The 20,710-nt window shown below is 45.3% G+C and overlaps 1 protein-coding gene across 2 annotated transcripts in view; it reads right to left on the minus strand.

Moving 5' to 3' along the window:
* LOC114843405 (neuroendocrine convertase 2-like) overlaps positions 1-20,710 on the minus strand; it is a 111,636-nt gene that overhangs the window by 74,484 nt on the left and 16,442 nt on the right. For both annotated transcript variants that reach the window (XM_041067646.2, XM_029129923.3), the window contains 4 exons: positions 20,568-20,660; positions 13,759-13,840; positions 10,982-11,085; positions 7,031-7,136 (listed from right to left, as the gene is read on the minus strand). In XM_041067646.2, coding sequence (XP_040923580.1) covers positions 7,031-7,136; positions 10,982-11,085; positions 13,759-13,840; positions 20,568-20,660 — 385 coding nt within the window. The remainder of the gene's footprint in view (positions 1-7,030; positions 7,137-10,981; positions 11,086-13,758; positions 13,841-20,567; positions 20,661-20,710) is intronic.

Here is a 20,710-nt window from a genome sequence, read left to right on the forward strand (position 1 = left end):
TTTTTTTTATTTTCTCTCTCTTTGCTCCAATCGCTTTATTTCCATCTGTAACAGGCTTGAGCACACACACACACACACACACACACACACACACACACACACACACACACACACACACACACACACACACACACACACACACACACACACAGAGCACATGACAAATGCTGTATAGGCCCAGTTACACAGCCCAGTGGTTAGATGTAATGTTTGAGCAGATCTGTTATATCTGTGCGCCTGCCTGGCTGCCGCATTTACTGAAGCCATCAGCTAAACGACATTCCATATATCTTTGACAGAGAAGGGAACAATATTATTTACACCAATTTAGCCCTCGGAGGGGGGATTTCCAGTTAATGGCTGTGTTTTTTTTCTCTTGTTTTAACGGGCAGTTTTCAAAATGGCCACCCTTCAAGAGGACAGATGCGACGCGCGCCTGAACCGCTACCCACGTTTTGCTAAACTCTATTACTGTAAAAAAAAGCTGCAAAATCCTTCTGTAACAGACATGACTGAACCATTCACTGGTTCACAATTATATTAGTTCTTCGTAAAGATGTAGCTGTGAGATCCACCTTGTTCAGCAGCTCATAATATTTACCTTGCATGGTCTCGCTTGATTGGAGCAACCTGGCAACACAAGGCTCAATAAAAGGTTAAAGGTCGTGGGTTACCCCGAGGCCAAGAAAGGATTAGTGAAACAGGTTCAGGTTTAGGTTGAACGTAAGAGGTCAGTGAGGTCAGGTCAGAGAGACAGACGGCTGCTCGCTGAAGTTGGCAGGAGGTGAACTATTGAAAATTTGGATCAATTTTGTGAAAAGCTGGTAGTTTAAAGCTGCAGTGACCATAAGAACGAGGCTTACTGTATGTAGAAGCTATTTATCAGCTGGGATGTCACTCATACCTGTACAATCTGTATGAACTCACCTGTATCAATTTAATGCAGGTGCCGGCAGAAAAGTCAGCGAATCACCAGCATCAACAACATTCATCATTTCATAAAAATCCCATAAAAGTTTACACAAGATTTTGTGCCAATCGATCAACCAAGAGGTGAGATTTTCTAGTGTGTAGCAACCTCACCAGCACCAGTGTCTGACTGCTGGTGTGGAAATATAAACTGTGAAGGATAGATTAGTATAAAAGACAATTAGAAATTCATCCGTCAGAGCAAGACACATGACTGAAACGTTAGAAAAATGTGACCACAAAGACCAAAAGTACAACAAAAACAAACTATTTTTGTGAATACTATTAAATCTCTCTTTTTTGGGGGGGTTACAGTATTTCTTTCCTCAAACCTTCATGGCATTTTAAACACCTGTCTACAGTGTAGAAATGAACAAACCAATAATAAGCCTAATTCGGCCTTATTCAAACAAACCGACCCACTGAACGCTCTAAAACAGCAGCCGTGTCCCAATACCACACAAGCGGTCACAACACACGAGCGCACACACAAAGCTACTGGATAAACAAACAAAAGGCACGCGAGCATCCACACAGCTCATCCAGAGTGGTGGCGGCCAGACTGCACAAGTCATCAGGGACCTGCAAAGCATTACCCTCCGTGTGACTCCAGCCACTCCAGAAATAGCCTATGTAATGTATTCTTACCGCCACCGTCTCTTTTGCACAATAGTGCCCTTAATAACACACTTCATTTCTGTTGGCATAAATAAGGGCTCCATTTCCATCTTATTTCATGCAAATGAGCGCGCCGGCGCCCAAACAGGTAGTGGGAGTAGCGAGTGAGTGGAGTGTGGAAAGTGTGCAGCCGCCGAGTGCAGTGGCGCGATCGCATTCAAACAAGCGCTGGAGAGACGCCGCCATGTGCCAGCGACTCCCACGCCGGCCCGGCGCCGCCGACGGCACGGGCCCGACGCAGAACCAATGTTTATTCAAGCAAATGGTTCTCTAGAGGGATGCAGGAGGCGCCGACACCAGAGCAGGGCTCCGGTAGCAGGCGCTGGTGCTGGTTCTGCCCGCTGTCGCTGGGTTCACTGTGATTCAGACATGGTCTCGTTCTAATCAAAGTCTATGCAGCACCACATAACTTTAACTGAGCACGTCGTGCTTGTGTAATCAAGTGCAACTGGCATCACGGTGTTTCTCCATAACATGTGAAGAACACGTGGTCTCAGTTTCAAGTCTGTTCTTCGAGATGCACCACAACAACCTAAAGCGCCAGCAGCAACGCCAGTGGCAGCAATTTGGTTCCCGGAGCAGCTTGTGCTGCTGGTCGGCTATTACATCACATGGAGGTGAGCAAAAAAAAAAAAAAACCTGCATGACCCGCTGATGTGGTGCATGCGTAGTCCTTGAATATCTCATTTTTCCACAGAGTTCGCCTTCATCTCTGTTGCCTCTGCACTTCCCAGCGATTACTTGTCAGTCAAGCAGCGTGGGCGACTTTCTGACAGCTTTTTCCTTGGGCTTTATTTTGTTGATGAAGTTTGAGCTCGCTTATTCCGAGTAAAGTTTTGCACCAGCCTTGTTCTGAAGCGCAGTCGCACCGCGAGAGTAGGCAGACATGAAGGAGCCGCTCGGAACCGAACACACCCGGCGTCCGATAAGAGAACGGCGAATAAAAAAAGGAAACTGAAATCAATTAGTTTGCTGCAGAGTGAGTGTTGGTGGAGAAGCGGGTGGAGCTGGATGGAGCGGGACGCGGAGGAAAGGTTTACGGGGGTCGACGGTGGTCAGATTAAAGCGCTCCACACTTGCTTCAAGGAAAGGTTAATGTCTCTCTCTCTCTCAATTTCCCCATCTTTCCCTCCCTCGCTTTCCCAGCTGAGGTCTGTGTGACTTACAGCAGGTCCAGACTGCATTAGATTAAATCATAAATTAGCCACCCCCCCCCCATCTTACTCGTCCCTCTCCCACTCTGTCCCTATCTCGATCTCGCTCTCCCTTTTATTCTCCTATATTCCATTCTCCGTGTATTTCTCCCGCTCTCTCTCTATTATTTCTCTCCAGCTCTAATCATTATTCTCTTTTCTTTAGCCCCCCCCTTCCCCCACCCTTCACCCCCCAATATGAATGTATTTCTATTTCACTAGCCTAGGACAGCGGAGCATGTGGCTGAACTGTTGCTGTGGTGGGTGGAAGGCGACTTGCCGCCACCTGGAAGCATTAGAAAGTTAACCAAGTCATTAATGTGCGGTAACATTAGCCTAATTGCTCAAACGTATCTGATGAAATGGGACGCAGTGAGATGCAGAAATAAAAAGGAGCTTTGTCCACCTGTCTGAAATCAAGGAACAATTACTGTAAAACAGGATCAACAGCCTTGTTTGCTGCGTGCCCAAATGTAGTCTCCTCATTTATTCTCCCATGAAATCAAGCTGAGCTTTCATTTCGAGGTTCCTGTGTTTCTTCGGTGTATCTTGAATTTGTACGTGTGCCACTTCCCCCCAGAGGATCCTAAACACCTCCTGTGTGTGAGCGTCTGCACACGTGCTCCGTTGTTGTTTATGGGCTCACCGACTCGCGGCCATGTTCCAGGTCTAACAAAGCCAAAAATGCAAGACAGTCAACCCCCACACACACTTCGCTCCACTACAGCGAAGGAGAGCATAAAACAGTGACCCTGCCTCTAGCCCCCCGCCAACCCCCCGCCGCTCCCTTCTTCCTCCCCCTTGCCGTGTGAAATCAAATTTCCATGTGGCTCCTGTATCTGTTGCACAGCGAGGTGATTTATCAGGGATGCAAAGAGCATGCAGAAACAATCTTTATTACATCCATTTCCTGCTTGTCAGCCGGGATCATGTTGGCTGTTCATTAAAGGCGCGGCGCAGGTGAGGAGAATGCATCTCGATGCCTTGATAGATTGTCTGCTCCCCTGTGGTGACAGCAGCTGGATGGATTGAACAGCAGGGGGGGGGGGGGTCAGGGAAGGAGGGAGGGAGGAAAAGCGCTGACTCCGTCGCTCCCCCTGTCAGACACATTTTTCCATTGCCGGCCAGTGTCATTTTTACCAACTATGCCCATACACCCACTATGGACTGGACCTGGACCTGGGCCAGAAGCCGCCTTTTACATAGGTGTCTATGAAGACACAGAGACTGGAAAAATTAAGTTTGTCCTATTACACAGTTACTCAGCTTTGCTACCTGTGCTGTAAAAAAAAACATCCAGCTACAGTATTACATCTTCAACTCATTTTTACAAAATTGAAAAAAAGAAAATAAAAAATATCTGCTCACGTGTCATCAACTTTGCAGGTGCAGACAATGATTCAGTGAAACCTAACCAGCGGCTCAAATTGCACCGTGAACATCTCAAAGGTTCATTATCTCAACCGACCTATGAGCATTTACTGCGTTTCCCATGACCCTCTGTACGACGGTGACGCACCATGAGTGGGCAGGAGAGTAAACGCTTTTCTGTGTTCACGTCTCATCGGGTCAATCAGCTTTTCAAAGAAAAAAAAAAAAAAACGTGTTTTTCCCCTCTTACAGCTGCTACATAAGCCTTTAAAGCCAGCTATAAAATCTTTTATCGCACCTCCTACATCAACAGACAAATAAAATATGTCAACAAAAGCACAGCTCTGCATTCGCACTGGGCTTATATCACCATGTGAGTGACGTGCTTTTTGAGGCGCAACCATAAAATCCCAACTACTGTATTTCCATTGACAGTGTGGTCTTTCCACAAAAAGTAGAAGGGAGGACTAGTAGACTTCAGAATTCATCTGCAATAAATTGCAAGAGAATTGAATAGCCTCTGATTGATGTGTAGTTATATTCTGCACATGTATATCCTACACATTGTTCTGAAACAGAATATCACAAGGAACAACTGTTTTCTGCAGACATCATTGAAGATCTGAGCTCACTGCATTATCATCATTACTGCTTAGTTCTGTGTAAATGGATGGCGTTGATAACAGGGCCACACTGTGGGGCAGTTGTGGGGGCAAAGTGGCTGGGGACGAATGGAGCTATGTCCTTAAACCGATCCTGGCCCATAATCAGTGGACTCAACCTTTACACTATGCTGATTAGCACAGCAGCGATCAATCTACACACAAGGCAGATCAAACTACGTAAAGCATCTTGATGCTTGCAGCGTTAGTACAAACATGCATAAAGCTTCCCAGCGTGCACGGTTAATCAGGCGCCATGATGCTACAGCTGAGCAGGTGACGTGCTCTCAGTTTCCCTGGTGAGTCTGCACAGAAATGACAGAAAAACTGTACATATACTAAATGCTGCACACCAAAAAAATGATGGAGCTGCTCCCTGCTGAAAGACTATAGCAGTAAAAATATAGTAAACACTGTTACTGTAAGACTGACTGAATCCTGAATGTATTAAACGTGCACTAATACAAAAAGACTATAAATATGACTAGGGACACGGTTGATAAATGAGTCATGCAACAGCACAGCATTAAAAACTATATAAACTAGTCTGAGGGAGCAGAGTCAGACGCACAAATACAAATTGAAGGTGGCACAACGAAAGTGATTCAGTGCTTGTGGAGGACCAACCGCAGATGCCAATTACATTAGCTGTAAAACATGGGAACTGAACTGAAAGAGATGGGAGGGGTGCAGGTGGAGGAGGAGGGTGAGGTGGGGCCACTATCACTCCAAGAAATATTATTTATTTCATTGTGATATTAAAATCAATAGGCATCGATTGAGAGGTGGCTAAAGGTGAGCGTGTACATGATCCTTCAGCTGTGAGAGCCAAGCTGTCCGAGGTCGAGAGAGGGGGAAGAGGGAAAAGTGGAGGGATTTGGAGGAAGGAAAAAAAAAACACACGCAAACAGCGAGAGGAAGAAGTCAACTCCTAGTTAACAAAGAAAGAACAGAAAAAAATAGAGGAGAGGACGAAGAGAATGATAGAAAGGAAAAGACGGCGAGGAGGAGAGAAAGTGAGGGAGCTCGAGCCCAGTGGAATCAATACAGAGAGGTGGAGCAGAGTACAATAGCCTCAGAGGAGAGGGGATTCAGTGGTGCAAGTCTAATACTCTGTCTCTCACACACACACACACACACACACACACACACACACACACACACACACACACACACACACACACACACACACACACACACACACACACACACACACACACACACACACACACACACACACACACACACCCACCCCAATCTGAATTCCTTTTGCTTTCTCCTGACATTTCCCTCTATACCCTTCCTCTATTTAATTTCTTTCTCTCATGCTTCTCTCATTCTTTATCCGTCCTCCACCATTCACTATAACCCCCCCCCCCCACACACACACACACACACACATACCTGGCCTCTGTCTGTATGCAGAGGGATGCAGGGCAGAGCAGAGACCTTCTGTCCACAGTAAGTAGAAACAGACAGAAGTAAGAACTGAGACAAGGCGAGCGGATCCACAGGAATGGTACCAGAAAAGAAATGCGTGCACACACACACACACACACACACACACACACACACACACACACACACACACACACACACACACACACACACACACACACACACACACACACACACACACACACACACACACACACACACACACACACACACACACAGGAGAGACGGGTGCAAAAACGATGTGGCACGAACATTTCAGGACACAAAACCAGCACCGGCACTCTAACGCTACTCCAGCTCTATCAGCACTTGAGACTAGTGAGGCTTCAATTAGTTCTTGATGAATGAGCCCATAAGATGCCGCGCTCTCATTTCCCTTGTTGCCAGATATTCCAGCAATCAGAGAGAAATGAATTCTCATTGTGGCGTGACTCAGATGTAGATGACAGCGGAGGTGGCGGCGTCGGAACCAGGATAAATCATTTAGCCTCTCCACCGAGAGCCAAAGTTCAGCGTCGCCACGGCGACCTTGAGCGTTTGTCTCCGTCTTTTAATCAAGCAGACTGAATCCTGTTACAATCTAGAGCTACACAACATTCTGACTAGTCTGATAATCACCAATGTACCACATGCAGCCAGCAGACCTACCAGTGTTCATCCAGTGTGACCCCACGTGCAGCGGCTGAAGGCCTAACTCACCATCGTCGATGATGCTGACCACCACTCCATCGCCGGTGATGTTGTTGTTCCACACTGGCATCACGTTCAGGTCGGCCCCGCTGGCGCCGTACTCGTCCTGGGCGAACTAAACACACACACCCACACACCACATTACCACCACAACTTCAAAAGGTCAAGTGGCTAATTGTCCCACATCGGCCCAAACGCACCGCTCGCTAACGTCCACCCAGGCGTGTTTGTGAACTAAGCTATTGCCGTTTACCGTGGTTTAAATCGACCTGCTTGTACGTGTCCTGGTTTGGTGAAGCGGTGATAACATTGCATCATCCTCGTCCTCCGTTTATCCTTCGTCTCTCTAACGCGTCCCCTGCTCCCCACCTGCCCTCTTGTACATGCTACAGCTGCTTTCCTGCCCCTGCATTCATGTACTGTCACCCTGAAAGTCATCCTGCACCTGCTTTATCCCGTCCAACCATTCGATTGGCTTTTATCTCACACTGAGCTCCTTCTGCATGAATACAATCTCAACTGCACCCGAGAGAATATTGATAAAATCTATTTAAGATTAATAATCATGTGCACTACTCAGTCTTATGAAAGTGAGACCTTATTGTCATTTTCAGTCTCTCCCAAAGCAATTAATATAAAAAGACAACAAAACGCATACAGTAGCAAGTTAATGCATTCAGTATTCAGCATTAGGAGACCAGTATTTGCTTATTTAAGGTGAGCTGCTGTGTTGCTGTGGAGGCAATGTGCGCTGATCCCTCGATTTGAGAGCCCTCGCACGCTAGGTTTGTTCACGGAGCCGATAAGGAGCCCAGCGAGTTCCTGTGCGTGTCAGAGAGACGGATCTTTCATCCCTGCACCTCGAACTACAAAACCACCCACATACAAATGCAGCCGCACATGTCTGCGTCACGCCGAAGCATCGCCGGAGCTCCCATGAGCTCCCATGAGCCGCAGTGGCCCTTCAGAATACATACATTCAAAAACATACAAACAAACACTTTACAAATGCAATTTCAGTGCTGCGCTCACACAAACACACACGCACACACACAACAAGATCCTTAAACCACACAACGCGCAGGAAGGTAGCGAACAAACAAAATGTCAGCAGTTGCCCCAAACTCCCCTGCCCACACACACACACACACACATACACACAAACACACAATCAATTTGATATTCAAAGTGAGTGTTTCAACTCTGTTGTTGTTATCATGATGAAGTGAGAGAGAGGGAGAGAGGAAGAGAGGAAGAGAGAGTACAATGGGGAAAAACAGCTCTGCAGGGGGGCAGTGTGTCGGGGTTTGTGTGCGTCTGTGCATGTGCATGTGTTTGTTGTGTGTTCGAGGGGGTTGCATCTTGGGAGAAATGCTGCTTTGTAGTGTGCGAGAATAAAGCAGATGAATGGGGGCAGCTAGCAAGCTAACGTCCAGAGCGTGAGGACTGGCTCTGGGGACACACGCACACACACATGCATGCGCACGCACGCACACACATACACACACACACACACGGTCATGAAGTGAAAGTCAAACACACGTAGAATTCTAATCTTTCTCCAAAGCAAAGAAAAAACACGGATCCTCTGTACGGACACACACGGTTCACAGACACGTGTGTTTAAAGTGTACAAGAAAAGGTTCATGGAGCATTACATCACAAAACAAACAAGCGCAGGGAAAATCGCACATGGAAGCATAACAATGTGATTTCACCTGCTCGTCTACCTTTATCTAGACTGCCCATCAGCTCCAGCGCACACGCACACATAGAGTCCAGGCTGCTGTATGGATTTTAGCAGCTTCTCCAGAGCAGCAAGGACACAATGACATGTGCATTCTGTGTGCATGTCACACGTGTGTTTGTATATAATGTGCATCCATGATGTACAGCACACACACACAGTACAGTACAGTATATACACGTCTGGTCCTGGCAGGCTACCAAACCTGAGCAGATTACTGACCCTCAATCAATAACCGTGTCCACCAGAGGCTGATTAAACATAACACAGTATGAGGAGGGGAGGAGAGCGAGCGAGCAAGCGAGTGAGAGAGAGAGAGAGAGAGAGAGAGAGACAAATACTGTATGTCCTCAACAACAAAAACACGGCACTGGTTCAACTACTGAGAACTAACAACTGCTGTAAGTACTAGTTTTTAGTTCATATAACTAAACTGCTTAATTATAGCTACTTTCAAAAGTCTGGTTCTTTTCATTCAATCATTTCATATTATCTTTCTTCCCTTCAATCTTAATGACATCATAGTGACGTCAGCCTTTCTAAATAGAGCAGTCTGTCCCTATATGTGCTCCCCATTCGCCCTCATCGCTCCGTGTCCTTATCACCCTCCATACCATCCTCAATCGGACTCCATCCCACCCCTCAAACTGAGGTGTCAATCATTGTGTTGCTATTTGCTTTGGTGAATCTCTGGCCCAACGCCCCCCCACCACCTCACCTCTGACATATTACACCCTTGGCAGTCAGTCAGGAACTGGCTCGGGCCCTGCTTTTCAGTGAGTCTGTATCTCTGCAGGTTGGCACAGAGTTGATAAACCAGGTAAGGATTACATACACAATATACAACATGGTGTTGTTGATCTGGTGATCTGCTGTGATCCGATGATTCAAGCTGTGAATTCAATCAAATTCTTAAAATATTCATTACAATTCCACGGGATCACACAATTCTGTATTTTTTAGCAACTTGTTGCTTAATCTGCTACTACTTTAAGCTGGCACCACCTGAAAGGACATATTTACAAGATGTCGCCTGAGTCCTGACGGACATCGCCTGCACACGATCCCCACAGCAGAACTAAATAATACGATACAAAGAGCCTCCTCCTTCAGCGACCTCAGTTTTATTCATTGGCGTTATGGAGGTGTTGATTCAACTCAACCTTTATTTCAGAAGGAATATTTTGAAGTGTTGATGAACTTTTTAATGCTTTATTATTATATGTTCACATTATTTTTGTGTAATAAAATTTAATACGGAAATCAACTTAAAGCAAAACTATGGTATATATGTAGTCTATTTAATATAACTTGGGTACAAGAGTACTAGTTGGTACAAACAACATTATTACTATTATTCCTAATGTATTAGCTTGTGATTTATGTTTTTTACAAATCTGTTTTAAATATTACAGTTGAAAAAGAGCAAATGTCTTCAACTCAGAAAAAGGTCTAACTGAACAAAATGTGTAGAGGTTATAGAGAAGAGAAGGAGTGAAGGGCAGAGGAATACATCTGTACATCTGAACGTCTTTCACATAATTCAAGTGCACTTGCAAAGAGCGAGCACAAGAGATGATCTTGAGACAGATTTACACAAAAAGATATCTTTGGTATTATACAAGCACTTCCTGCTCAAATGGAATCAAATTGTTTTCAAAATGAGACGGCTCCTTCTCATTGAGATGATGAGAGGCTTTTTTATCCTGGCTGAAATGTGATTCTGTTTTTTATAGGAATAATACGCTGGAAAAGTGACTGAATAGTCTGAACTGAAGCCGGTATTTTTGTGCTTTGATTAAATATAATACTTTCGTAACCAAACACACTGGGTCTTCATTTGTGTTGATACTCACCAACACGTAACGGTCAAACATTGCGAACAGGACTCCACTACAGGGATGAGCTTGTCTTGAAGCGGCCCAAGTGTGTGAGTGTTGCTTCGAGCCTCATCAATTCCCGACATCTGTCTCAGTTCAACACGGACACCCCCCCCTCACCTCCCCTCCCGCTCCCCCCATAATCTCCCTGCATCCCTCTACCTTCTCTCTCTCTCTCTCTCTCTCTCTCTCTGCAGTCACACATGAAAGCCTGCCTGACTTATGCCTGTCACAGGAACATCCTTCACAGAGGGGACAAGAGTTGAGAGGAGAAAGGGAAAGAGAGATGCCAGATAAGCTGAAAACACAACACACACAGACAATTACACCCACCAGTTCCCACTGCATGTGCCAGAGTGGGTCGTTGAAGGTGAGAAACTGGTCGCGGTTCTTCTTCGCCGGCTTCCTGCCAGAGGCGGACTCCCTCCTCTGGGAACCTGCAAACACACGCAGCCATCGAGTGTCTGTTTTAAATGTTTCCTTTCCTTCCTTAAACTGTGATTTCAGGAAGTGTGTGTTTTGAACCAATGGTAAAAGGCCTCTCGGATTCCCTCTCTCTCCAATGATGTGGAATACTGCTGGGAGATTAGCATATGATCATCATATCATTAGCATCTCATTACGGCGGCACAGCTTGGCTGGCTGGCTCTGGACGTGCTATCGGCTCATCAAGGCCTGCACATTTCTCTTAATGCTCTACATGTTAGCCTCACGGCCTTGGCCTCGTTCCCAGCATGCCCATCCTCGCACAGCTCTCCGTCGTAGCATCATGCGTGCGACTGATGCGACTGCTTTGATTTAGAAAGTATAATATACAGTATGATGTGTTTTAAAAGGTTAGCAGGAAGCATGCATGGTTACTCAGTGGTTCAAGCTATAGTATTTATTGGGGTCAGCCAGTACACTGTCCCTGATCTGTTCCATTGCTGGAGAGGTTTCAGATGTTAGAGTTTGTGACAATGATAAAGTTAGAAATAAGCCAATTAGGGAGCAATAAAGATCAGATGAAAACTGTGTTAAAGCGGTAAAACTTGATTAACTGTATCATAGTGATGTCCAAAACATGAGGCCCATGTGAAAACTAAAACAAAAATCATCTGCAACCAGTACAAAGCAACAACAGAAAAGAGTCCAAACACCATGATGACCTTAACAACACAGGTTCAAGCTCCAGTAGTATCGAGCTCGAGTACGAGAGAAATGGGTCTGTTGCTCTCCACACTAAGACACATCTGTGAACATATTTCTACTTAAAAAAAAGTTGCATATTGCAACTTTAAATATAGTTTGTCATTTGGGGAATTTGAGCTGAGAACATCTATTCCTGTTCACATCTGTAGGGCATGTTGGTTTAGCTTCAGCGCTGTTAGTTAGAAAGCTAAAAATATGCCCCCCCACACACACACACACACAGACACACACACTACAAGCTCACTACAAACACACACAGAATACACTGCCATGATTGATAAGGGTAAATGTGGGACTGTCTATTTATTATTATTGACCATGAGGTACTATTTTATTGCTTGCCACCTACAGTGTTTAAGTTAAATAAATTATCCTGGAGACCCAAACCCATCACTGCCGTCCAACAGGAGTGGTACAATGTACAGTGCGAGTACTATTTGTATCCTGGGTTATAATACTCTTTAGTCTCCTATAATGAGGCTTTTTTCTCTCTGCCAAGAAGCAGTATTTGGCAAAGAAATGGTCATATCAGAGATTTATAAATCTGGCAGAAGATACTGAACAGTGGGAGTATCCAGCCAAACATACCACTAAGCTGTATTACACTTAAAAAGTTCATATTGGCCAAAATGTAAAAGTTGAGCATCATGGCAGTGTTAGCGAGCGGTACCACGTGAGCCTGTGTGCTCCTAGACAACACACTTCAACATGCACAGTAAAAATAGGCCTAGTCCATTAATTAAGAGACTAAAGGAGCTCAGTTTGGGAAAAAAATAACACACACACACACACAGTAGGATTTTAACCCGTTGTTATTGTCCTTGACCCCCCGCCCACCAACTCTCTATCTCGTCCTGTAAAACCTGGTTTACATGGACAGTAGTGACAGTAACATGGTCAAGAAATTCTCAGTGGCAGAGATTAGCACTGCATCGTGTGTCTTAATGTGGGCAGAGGTGGCTTCAAAGTCAGTAAAGCAAGAGTGACCCGAGCACTTTCCAGAAATCATCCCTGATTATGAAAGGTTTCAAACGTACAGAAGATTAGAAGTCTGCCACTGGTATGTTTTATGATCCTTTAAATAGATAATTAGTTTCTTAGCAAATTGTCCTTTTCTATTCCGTGGCTTGACAGTGGAAAGTGTCATACTAATTAGGAAACTATAAACAGCTCTGAACACAACAAACATTATGAAATTGAACGCAACAGAAAAAAACCTCAAACACCAGATAAACAATAAATAAAAAATGAACTGAAAGTAAAATAGTCTTGACATGATTTAACTTGTAGAGCAGCTACCAAAGAAACTAAAGCAACTGTTCTCATGACAATCACACATATTCGCCTCTGCAGGAATAACTTGATGAAAATATAAAAGCTCTGAGTAAATGCATGACAGGAATAGAAAAACAAAAAAAATGCCAATTTGCCAAAGCAGATAATGCGGCTGAGAAGCTGAAAAGCTCCTCTGGCGTCGCCCGTTTGTGGGAGTGTTTCTAACACAACGAACTGATCTGTTGTGTTAAACCTGTAACTTTTAAAACCTGTGAAAATCACAACGTACCATACACATATTTATCATAAAAGCTGTGAATGCATGGAAATTTATTCACCAGAGCTTCATTCTCGTCATGTTCTTTCTTGTTTTGTCTTTATTTTATCTCTGTGAATGCAGCTAAACGTCCTCTGCGGCATGTTTTCATGTGTCGTATTCATTTGCGCTGCTGCCTCACAGGTCCTACGCAGGAGACACAACTTTTATGGTTTACAAAAGTACTCCACGCTGCTCTACCTTATAGAAGTGTACTGTGTATAGTTTACATTTTGTCGTTTCGCTGCATTGTCCTGGGTTTGTTTTAAAAAGGTTCAGTACAGAGCATTTTGCAGCTCAGTGGTCGAGAGGCGTCCGTCAGACTCACCATCGGTGAAAACGGGGCCGGGTCTTGACACAGGAAGCCGCTTCTCTCTGTAAAGACTGTGCTGCCTCTGAAGCCAGCGAACCTTCAAAACACAACAGTCATGGATTAAATCATGGAACATGTTAAATCTTGGTCGGTTTAGCCAAAAAGTACAAAAGATAAAACACAGAAAATCTAATTTATATTCTCTTCACCTTTGTAAGTTTGGTGTTCACACCTTGACTCACAATAGATGCTCATGTATTACAGCTCTAATAATCTTTCTGAAGCCTTGCTTTTGCCTTGTGTGGCGTTTTGTCTACAACTGTGGGTTTAGGAGGATAAAAACAGGACAGTGAGAAGCGTGAAGCAAATGAAATAGTTTCTTCGCTTCTATTTTATTCCACTTTGAAAGAGGTAAAATCCGTAGCACAGGGAGCACTGGGCATCTTTATGGAGGAGAGTAAAAGGTTTCCTCTTCATTAGTTCAAAGAGTACTCGCTGGCGCTCTCCTTTGCTGTCCCATTGTCCTGGGTTAAAAGCAACGAAAACACCCCCACCTCACCTACACCTCTGTGCTCCACCATGAACACACACACACACAGACACGTTCATGGGCTACGGCTGCAGCTTTGATCTGATAAGAGGCTGGTCCTTGTGAAGGTGGACGCACTAAATCAAACAACAGATCACACACGCACACGCTTACACACACGCTTACACACACGCTTACACACACGCTTACACACACACACACACACACACACACACACACACACACACACACACACACACACACACACACACACACACACACACACACACACACACACACACACACACGAGATCAGTGTCAGGCCACTATTGTGCTCTTACACTTAAATCAGAGTGGAAGAGGTTGGAAATAAATACTATTGAGAGACGGCTGTGGTCTTTTATGTGGTAAAAGCCTGCTTGCTTTATTTCCCCTTCATGTTCTTCAATTAGACTCAATTAACAAGAGCTGGGAGCTGGACTAAAGCACCCAAGAAGGGTTTAGGGTGACGTGGACTGCTGGAACTAAGAACACCACACAAGATACTGAACACAAAAAACCTTGGACACAAACTGAAGTGACATGTGCACAGCTCTACAAATGTGACGGAGTTATGATTCAAGATCATCATGTTGCATCCGCTTAGGAGGAGCATTGACAGAATTGCTCCTAACTGACATTTGTGCACATATAGAACTATGCAAAGCTCATAGTTTAAACTATTTTAATAAGCATTTGTTCCTGTACTGTTTAAAGTGGAAGTGATAATTTAGATTGGATATGGAAGCAGATGTCTGGGGACACAACAGACGTGAAGGCCTTGAAGCTGACACAAAACAAGCAGCGCAGTGGGAGAGCTTCAGAGATCACATGTTTGGAATTAATAAATCTCAATCTAATGCACATACACGTAGATAACAAGGAGCAAACTGTGCGTGTTGTGGGACTAAGTTGTTAAAACCCCTCCAGCCCTTCCTCTGGAGGAGCAGCCAGGACACTGTGATCAATACACATGATAGGGAGCTAATCGCTCTCTGTCAGCTCAGGCCCTGCCAGCTACTAATGGCACACACTCACCAGGGAACATGTGTGTGTGTGTGTGTGTGTGTGTGTGTGTGTGTGTGTGTGTGTGTGTGTGTGTGTGTGTGTGTGTCTTAATGGCAGATTGAGACTCTTTAGGGAGTGATGCTCAAGGTTAGACTCAAGGGACACGGGGCAATTGACCACACTGTCTGTGACACTGACCTTTCTACTGTCAGCGCATTCATCATCCAGCACACACACACACACACACACACACACACACACACACACACGCGCGCGCGCGCACACCCGCGCACACACCCACGTCCACATAAAACAATTACATGAAATCACCACAAAGAAGCGCACTCCATAAAAATACACCACGTCTTATAATGGAAACCCAACATATTGCAATACAAAGTAAGTCGGTGCGTTTTCAGCATCAAATAAAAAACTGACAGTTCTCCCTTCAAAATAAAAGCCTAGCTAAATGTAAAGAGAGAGGACAAGGTTAGGATCAATAGGGAAGACAAAGTCAGCGCGTAAGAAGAATAGCTGAGAATCTGACAGAGGCGCAATGTGAACATATGGCGACATAAAATAATATGAAGGAAATAAAGGTTGCATGTGTGTGTATGTGTGCCTCTATAGAATTGTTAAGGAAGGTGAGGAACCACAGAACGAAAGGTCTGGGTGTGTGGGAGAGTGTTTGCATGTGCAGCGTCTCACGGCTCCAAATGAATGAGTGTTTGCGGTGGACGGCAGGCAGCTGCAGCCGTGTGATATGAGCTGGGCTGCACAAATATCAGTGCTGACATTTTGGGCTTCGCTACCCACCCGTGGTCTCCTGGGAAAGCGATGGCCGTGGCAGTGGCCGAGCGCCCTCCTCCCCCCCCCGACTACCTGTCAGTCACAGCTTGGTCGGCCCCACCCTGTCCAGGCCCGCTACACCAGCGATGGTCCCACGTGCCGGCTGCACTGCCACCAGCACCCGGACCCTGATGATGCACCGCTTCTGCATATCTGATTCTCAGCCCCCATCCATCCAACGGCCAACCGCGCCTCCGGTTCAGCCCTCTCATCTCCAGCGGGGCCGATAACCCCCAGACGCCGAGAGAAAATGCTCCTGGTTGCGTCCGGGAGACGAACGGTGAAACCCACACGGACGAGCAAAAGAAAAAGCACTACAGCGGAGGAAAGAGGGAGGGGGAAATTGCATAAACTGAAAGAGAAGGAGAAAGATGAGAGAGATACACTCTGCCCCTCCTCTAGCCTTCTTTTAGTTTTCAATTCAGTTTAGGGCACCTTTTGGCCTCCTCTTCCTCCCTCGCCTCACCCTCCCTCTCCTCTGCCTCCTCACCCACCCCTGGGCTCTCTGATGTGTTGCTCACTCCATTGTGTCAGCCTTCAGAAGTGCTCAGTTTGAGTGGCAGGCCGTCACAGATCAGTTCCCTGCTAAAGCGGCCCGGCAGGCCGGGGTGACGGGCCAGGAAGGGATCTAAGTGGGGTTTATCAGCGCTTCTTAACGCCTCTCCAGCTCCCTGACACAAAAGAGAGGGGGTATTAAACATCTAAAGCAAACCAAAAAGCGTGAAAGCTCCTTATAGGGCCGCAGGATTGTGGATGTGACTAGAGTCTTAAAAAAATAGCAAGAAAAAAAAAAAAAAAACAAAGTGCAGGAAAAAAAGCACACAAATGCCTCGGCACTCAGGAAGCATTGAGGGAAAATTCAACTGTTTTCTCTGTGGCGAGAGAGAGAGAGAGAGAGAGAGACATCTGTAGCATCAAGATGAAACTAAGCAACAGAAAAGTGCTTTACTGTAGCCTTTGACCTGTTTAGACTGAAGATGAGCAACGTACCAATGTTATATAACAAGCACAATCTACTGTAATTATGAAAACGGGTACAATTAAATGGGATTCTCTACTTTTGTATTATCAGGGTGGCCTTGTTCGCTAAAAACATTCCACACTCAAAGGAAGCTGCGGAAAAGTCTGGACATGGTTTCTTAAAGGTGTCTAGTGGTGCAGTAGGAAATAAAATAGTGACATCTAGCAAAGCAAACGCTGCACTTAGGACCCGTGGCAAACACAAGACAGGCTTCAGCTTGTTCGTTTAGCCCAGACACCTGGGACACGACACCGCAACACCGCAGACGCCACTTCGTTCACGCAGACTCGTCGCCATCTTATTAGTAACGTCTGTGCTTCTCCTGAAAAAGACCTGGAGGCAGGTGCAGGAACCTCCCATCTCAGCTATAGGTGCCAGAGGTCATAAATAACTCTACTCCACTAGTGTGTTGACGAAGCGAGCCATCTGATCTATTAATAGCAGGTAAGAGGTGGGCAACACTTATTGTGCACATGCATTGTTTATTGTACATGTGTGTGTGCATTATTTTGTTTTTGTGTTGATTCACTGGGCAACGATATGCAGCAACAAGACAGAGCTGCTCCCATCAAGTGTTTATTTACAGTCGTGTACTAAGTGTGTAGAGCTGCGTCTATGTAAAGAAGCTGACAAGGAAGTAATTTCGCAGACATTTTGATAAAGGTCATCATTGGATTAAGTAGGAGACGTATGACCCTGAACAGTATGATGGGAGGGAGATGAGGGCTCTAAAGTAAACAAGGAGGCAGAAGACGTTTGGTTTATGTGTAAAGTTGAATGTTTGTTTTTAAATCTCTGTAGGGTGCCGTGTGTGTGTGTGTGTGTGTGTGTGTGTGTGTGTGTGTGTGTGTGTGTGTGTGTGTGTGTGTGTGTGTGTGTGTGTGTGTGTGTTGGTATTGCACTCCACTTCCACTGTGTCCTGAGCCCTCGTATGTTCGTGCTGAGCTGATTTTTCATACTCGTGCTAATTACGCCATTAGCGGTGCAGCGGCTGATTGTTGCTTTGCTGAGGGAGGGCCAGAGAATCACCTCCTCCGAGGAGCCACAGCAGACTTTTACTCTGGGCGCCGGTTGTGAACGACGAGCCGGCGAAGCACGGTGCATGTGCCTCGGTGCTCCATTCACGTGGAGTATTTGATACGAGTGCTTAACAGGTGCTGAGATCCCAGCCATTGATGGAAGGTGTTTATTATTCCTGCACTGGCCTATTACTGTTATCATACTTACAGTAGGATCATAAAATGACGAAGAAAAAAACAATGAGTTGTGATGTACAGATTATTTTGATGGTTATGTGGAAACGCAACAAACACTAGCATGTAAACATCACGTGTGACTAAAATATATTTTGTTTCAGTTACACTCGTCACCGCAGCACGTTCTGCACAGTACACATCCATCGTTACACAAACTTGTATTTTATATTCTTTATTTATGTAATTTGCCATTTGCAAAGAGGAATAAATGCATTTTTATTGGGGCGATTATTCATAGTAATGTGCAGTGTAGTGAATGTGTTGCAGAGTCTCATTAACTAAACAGAACTATAAAAAACAGTTGGCTTAAAATGCTCTCCTGCTGATGACCAATGAAGCAGCACATTGCTCCAGAGCAAGCTGCGTGTCACTAGTTCATATAAAAGGGCACACCTCATACCTCAGCCTTTTAAAACCTTATCTACACCGATACGTCCATTTGGTTCTGTTATTTTTAAACTGTACAAATGCTGATCAGTCTCATTGACCCGACACTAAAAAACAATATTGTATGGATGTAACTCACCTTTCTTGCAGTGTATAATAAAACCTGTTGTGGAAATGAACTGAATTTTTGACAAAATACACAACTATAGGAACATAAGGCACAATGTACTGTAACACAACTACTCTCATGAGAGGGTTCAGCCAAATGAACAGCGGACGATCTGTTTCTTTATCAGGTTCAGCCTGTTGAGCGTGCGACGCAGGCAACACAGACGTGCTGTGCTGTCAGCTTTCTCCACACAACAGGTGACATTCACACAGTAGAATGTGAGAAAGTATAATAAGTAAAATGAATTTCTGTAACAACAGCCACCAAACTGCGCTTGTGAAAGCAGCTCTTTAAGGAGATGCAGTGTCTAAATGTCCAATTGTTCATTATCCCAAATCATTATTTGTGCAATCCATTAGATTTAGGACTCATTACAAAATGTGGGAAATGTAAAGGGTGCAAATTCATTTTCACCCAAAGTTACGATGGTAGAAATGTAATTAAAGTTACAGTTTAATGAAATCATGAACCATACATGGAGTCACTGGAGACTGTGCATAAATTACTTCAATTAATCACACGCACACTGATTCAGATGATAACTCTGAATCGGAAAGTTTGGAATTTTCCTCTCCTCTTTGTGTTCACACTTTCTCCCGCTTGTTGTGCTTTGGTGCGTGTCTGTAGAAATGCGCTGCTCTGTGTGTGTGTGTGTGTGTGTGTGTGCGTGCGTGGGGGGGGGGGGTTGTTGCGTGTGTGCGTGCGTGGGGGGGGGTTGTTGCGTGTGTGTGTGTGTTGTTTCTGCATGTGTGTGTGTGTTGTTTCTGCATGTGTGTGTGTGTGTGTGTGTGTGTGTTGTTTCTGCGTGTGTGTGTGTTGTTTCTGCATGTGTGTGTGTGTGTTGTTTCTGCATGTGTGTGTGTGTGTGTGTGTGCAGTTGTTGTTGTTTTGTTTGAGTTGAGGATCTGCCAGAGGTCTGATGCACTCTGGAGATAGGACAGGGCCAAAGCTGCATCTCTGACCCTTCCTCCCCGTCCTCCTCTCTCACCCTGCGCTGTCATGGGATGTCTCTGAGGGTGACAGTTGCCCTGGCAACAGAAGCCCATTGAGGAGGCTGCATTGTGCACTCTGAGGGTGATGCAGAACGGCGTGCTGGAAGCGGCTGGGGGGGGGGGGTTACGAAGTGATATCGGGTGGAACGGGCTCACGAACTACATAAGCAAGGTAAACAAGTTTCAGCCATTACTCACCACACGGCTCTGCTTTTTTCACTTCTCGCTAATCAACACTAGACCCTGATTAAAACAGCAACGCCAGCCAAATGAACTGCCATTTGCATATACATGCTGTGTAAAATCAGAACCAGTGCCAGAGCGTGAATTCACCTTGACGCGGCCATGTTAAATGTATCAAACAGACACGTCTAAGGAGCTGAACACTCTGATTTGCTGTAGTTACAAATCCATTTCCTGCTGCGTTACACAGAGTGTGAGCAGGGCCACAAAAAAGGAGGCGAGAGATAGAAATCATTTTTGGGGAACATGACTAACTCTACAGACCTCACTGTCTGGGCAGATCTTTTATTCAGCGGAGAGATTATTTAGTGGCACAGTTGAGAATACTTACCCCTGGTAGAGTCGAGAGCCTCTGCTCAAAAGTGGCTCGGTCAGAGCGCCCCCTGCTGTCTCTCAGGTTGTATATGCCCTTCAGGCCTCCAACCTGTCAGCAGAGCAACACAACAGGTTCTAAAATTCCAAAGTTTTAGAGCA

This window comes from Betta splendens, chromosome 16 (assembly GCF_900634795.4).
Source record: "Betta splendens chromosome 16, fBetSpl5.4, whole genome shotgun sequence".
NCBI lineage: Eukaryota > Metazoa > Chordata > Actinopteri > Anabantiformes > Osphronemidae > Betta > Betta splendens.